Genomic DNA, 4,165 nt, shown 5'->3' on the forward strand with positions numbered 1-4,165 from the left:
TATTTTCTGAAAACAATAATGCCAATTATTATTTATTAATAATAGTTATTATTAATATTAAAAAGTACATGAGTTTACTGGAAAACAAGACAAAAATGACTGATTAAAATAATTTTTTGCAGTGTAAGATGATCGGATTTCTAGCTGCAGCCCTTTTCTTTGTGAAATTGGTGGCTATTATCAGTGGAATAGTGACATTTGACCTCTCCTTTTTAATACTAAATAGCACATTTATTGTTATAATTATTGGGCAGCCTATGACTCTGTACCCTCTACTGGTCTATAGAGTTTATTATTAATCATTTTCAGCACTGGCCAGACTTGATAATGTCATTACCCTTCCCCTTACTGTGGCAATAAAATGTCAAACCTAACAAAATTTCCCAGAAACGGTCAACTATCATACACCTGGACGAACTACGAGAGAAACTGCGGTGGACTGAAGCGAAGGTTCCTCTAATGATAATCATTAGCTCTAACACATATCTTTCTGCTTCATTTAAGCCATTCTTAGCAGGGAGATCTATCAAAACCACCAGCATGCTGCAAGTTTGTGATTTATTCAGATTACCATTTCTTTTCTATGCACTCCAGTCATAAAGGCACCTTGAACCCTTTTAATTAAGAGCATCGAATTTAGAAGTAAACCCATCATTAATGCAGCATATTCATTATGGGATTCATTTACGTGCCTTTGCAGCGCTGTCCTGAGAGCCGTTCCCCAGTACAGATGCAAATAACACTCGTAAACAAGCAGAGAGGCTCATGGGATAGAAAAGAAGAAAATTAAAACAAGACAAAAAATATGATGATTTGATGTCCCCTCGCTCTTTTGGCTTTGTCTGGTTTTAAACGGGTCAGTTAAATCAAACTTCACAGAGGATTTGATTTTTACTGTTTGTACAGGAAATACCTAAGAATGCTGTTTACAAAGAGTTTGTCTCGATCAGCTCCCTAGATAAAGGAATAGTTCACAAAAAAAAATGAAAATTCAGTCATCATTTTTCTCACCCTTATGTTGTTCCAAACCTGTATGACTTTCTTTCTTCTGAGAAACAAAAGATATTTTGAAGAACGTTTCAACTGTTTTTGTATGCAGTGCAAGTCCCCATTTGACTTTCATTATATGTATATATTAAAATATTTTTACTTTATATATATATATAATATATAATTATATACTGTATTATATATACATATATATTTATGCCTCGGAATAATCCTTTGATCCTTACCAAAGCAGATTTTTATCCAATTATCCCTTTTTTCTTTTTGAAACATGATTACTATGGTTTTGTTTGCATTTTCTGTATAAAAACATAATTCACTGCTTCTAGTCATTTGCAATTTCATTGTACCCATAACATTTCAAGTGCTTGTTTTAAATTTTAAGAGCCACACTTATAAATTCATGACCGTCCCAAATCACAGCTCCACCGTTACTCATTGCTGTTCAGACTGAGGGCTCGAAACCCTCTTCTCGCTCTGAGAAAGCATTTATAATCCGTAGGATCCCTAATTCACAACCGATGTGAAATCCTAAAGGGGTTGTGTTCATAACTTCATAACCTCATGAGGTGAGGGATTCTGTAATTATTCTTCCGTGATTACAGTCTCATTAGCCTGCTGACCCTCCGGAGTGTTGACGTGAAACATCGCCTTCAAGAGTCCTCATGCACAATCAGTGTTTACCAGACTTCAGCAACACAGACAGAAAACTCTCAAGTCTGTTCTTTATGTAATAACACTTGAGACAAAAGTGGTCTAAGAAGCATGTAAAGAAAGGTCATAAAGATGATGATTAATGCCTCCAAGCTAGGGAATACAGAAAACAAAATGTCACGAAACGGATGTTTAGCCATTGAGCATTTTTAAAGAAAGATATGTAAGAGATAACCTACAGTCAGCCAGTCACTGTCACCAAATAAACACCTGAGAAGGCTTATTTAGCAATAATGACTGGATGATTATTTGCAATAATGACAGGCATTTGATAAGTGAGACTCCACATGCTGCTAGTTGCGTTTGTTGTGTTAATTGCCGCCCAGCGTTGGCTTCGTCAGCAAAGCAATTTTTCCATTCATGTTTCCCATAAGGATGTTTTAAAAATTTAATAAAGAGTTATATAAGCCATGCACTAAGAAAATCGGCTATGATGTGAATCACATCATTGCAATTTTTTTTATTTGAAGCAAAAAGGTATTTGAAAATCGGTCAAAAAGAAATTTATAAATCTGTGTGCTTGACGGCTTTAGTGAGGGAAGGAACAATCAAATTAAAATCGTTGGTGAAATATAAAAGTATCCATTGAAGTTGTTGACTATATGTAGAAACAATATATTTAAAGTTTATTTAAACTCAGTTTTGTCATGTGCTTCATGTCGTTCCAAACCCGCAAGACCTTCGTTCATCTTCGGAACACAAATTAAGATATTTTTGATGAAATCCGAGAGCTTTCTGACCATGCATAGACAGCAACGCAACTACCACGTTCAAGGTCCAGAAAGGTAGTAAATACATCGTTAAAATAGTCCATGTGACATCAGTGGTTCAACCTTAATTTTATGAAGCTACGAGAATACTTTTTGTGTGCAAAGAAAATACAAATAATGAACACTGAATATTATGTACTCAAAATTAGACATTTATGAAGAATTGTTACACAGCCCTTGCCATAAAATAAAATTGTCTGTTAAATACTACTTTTCTTTTTTAGTATGCATTTTATTCTGGAATAATTACAGTGAGTACAGGTTATCGTGTTAAAGAATTTTAATTAAAATGTTTTCTTAGCCCGACAGCTTTAACAAAATATTGGGGTATAACAATAGACTCACCAACTCTCTAGACCGGTATAATTGCTGTGAATTTCAAACCTAAATGGCAAAATGTTTTTTGGGAAGAAAATGGATGACTCTATAGTATCCTCTCTAATCTTAAAAAAACTGTTGGAATTGAAAAACACGGAAATGCTGCCGATGATCCTGGATTTGGCAGCTTCTGACAGTTTTCCCATCCAGTCTGTCATGTTTTGGTTTTTCATGTCTTGCATCCTCCTGCCTTCCGAGTCTGATGCAGTATGCATATTTTACCTGAGCTTTATCTAAACGTACAGAAACAGTCCTCAAAGAATGAAACGGTTATGCAGGGCTCCTCTTTAATAATTGCATAAAAAGGCACAGTCGAAAGTTTTGACTAAACATATCTAATCTAAGCGTTTTTAACCGTACCTTCAGATAATTTACTAAAAGCTTTTAAAATACTTGAAAAGAAGGGAAAACGCCTTGAGACTTAAGGCAGTTGGTTAATGAATTTGGCTATCACTCAATAGCACCTGTTGTGTGGATATGAACTAAAAGGGCCAAAAAGTAGCTTGCACATCTGTTTACGATTGTTTGTGTTCTGTATGAGTTTCTTAACTCCAGATGTCCTGTAGATATCGCTTCTCCTCACGAAGTCCTGCTACTGTCTTCATAGCATCCAGTTTATCGATTTGAAGTTCATTTCCTATGATCTCCAACAGTGTGTCATTCACATCCTTTGCCATGTTCTTTGCATCCCTGTAAAATCGTGAGATATTTTCTCATTCCTGGTGAGCAAAATGTGACCGTACACATGGGATAAAAGTCAAACCATTTATGTTTTGTACCCACCCACAGACATAGAGAGAGCCTTTGTCTTTGAGGAGGATGCTGGCAACATTTTTAGCATGGAGACTCAAGTTATGCTGGACATATGTTGGTCTGTTAACGGTTCCCGCTGCATCAGGCTCATCTCTGGAGAAGCACACGATCAGATGGCTCAGGGTTCCATTATGCGCAAATCTCTCCAACTCCTCTCTAGAAGAAAAGCAGTAATGTGCTTATTACCGCGTTTCACTGGTATTTCATCAGTCAGTGGTTGTTTTTGCGGTGGTTAAACTAAACTTGTGCATTTTATCATACAAATGGAACAAATGGCAAATTAGTTTCTCTCAGATTTTGCTTTAGTAAAGTAACAACAATTGAGCTCATTAGTGTATTGCATTCGAAAACTCAAATTTCCATCTCCCTCATCCATCTGGCAAGAACGTTTATAAAACCTCAAGGCTGCTGTTGTAAATCGCTTCTGTAACAGCTTTTATTTCAGCCTCTAACAAAAGTTTGGGTGCGATTTAAAAAAAAAT

The 4,165-nt window shown here is 35.8% G+C and overlaps 1 protein-coding gene across 1 annotated transcript in view; it reads right to left on the reverse strand.

The window, feature by feature from the left end:
* Positions 1 to 2,593: 2,593 nt before the first annotated feature.
* Positions 2,594 to 4,165, reverse strand: part of mtrr (5-methyltetrahydrofolate-homocysteine methyltransferase reductase) — a 23,171-nt gene continuing 21,599 nt past the window's right edge. The window contains exons 14-15 of the mRNA XM_016285425.1: positions 3,654 to 3,839; positions 2,594 to 3,560 (exon numbers count right to left, since the gene is read on the reverse strand). Coding sequence (XP_016140911.1) covers positions 3,416 to 3,560; positions 3,654 to 3,839 — 331 coding nt within the window. The 3' untranslated portion in view covers positions 2,594 to 3,415. The remainder of the gene's footprint in view (positions 3,561 to 3,653; positions 3,840 to 4,165) is intronic.

This window comes from Sinocyclocheilus grahami, unplaced genomic scaffold (assembly GCF_001515645.1).
Source record: "Sinocyclocheilus grahami isolate Dianchi unplaced genomic scaffold, SAMN03320097.WGS_v1.1 scaffold197.1, whole genome shotgun sequence".
NCBI classification, from domain to species: domain Eukaryota; kingdom Metazoa; phylum Chordata; class Actinopteri; order Cypriniformes; family Cyprinidae; genus Sinocyclocheilus; species Sinocyclocheilus grahami.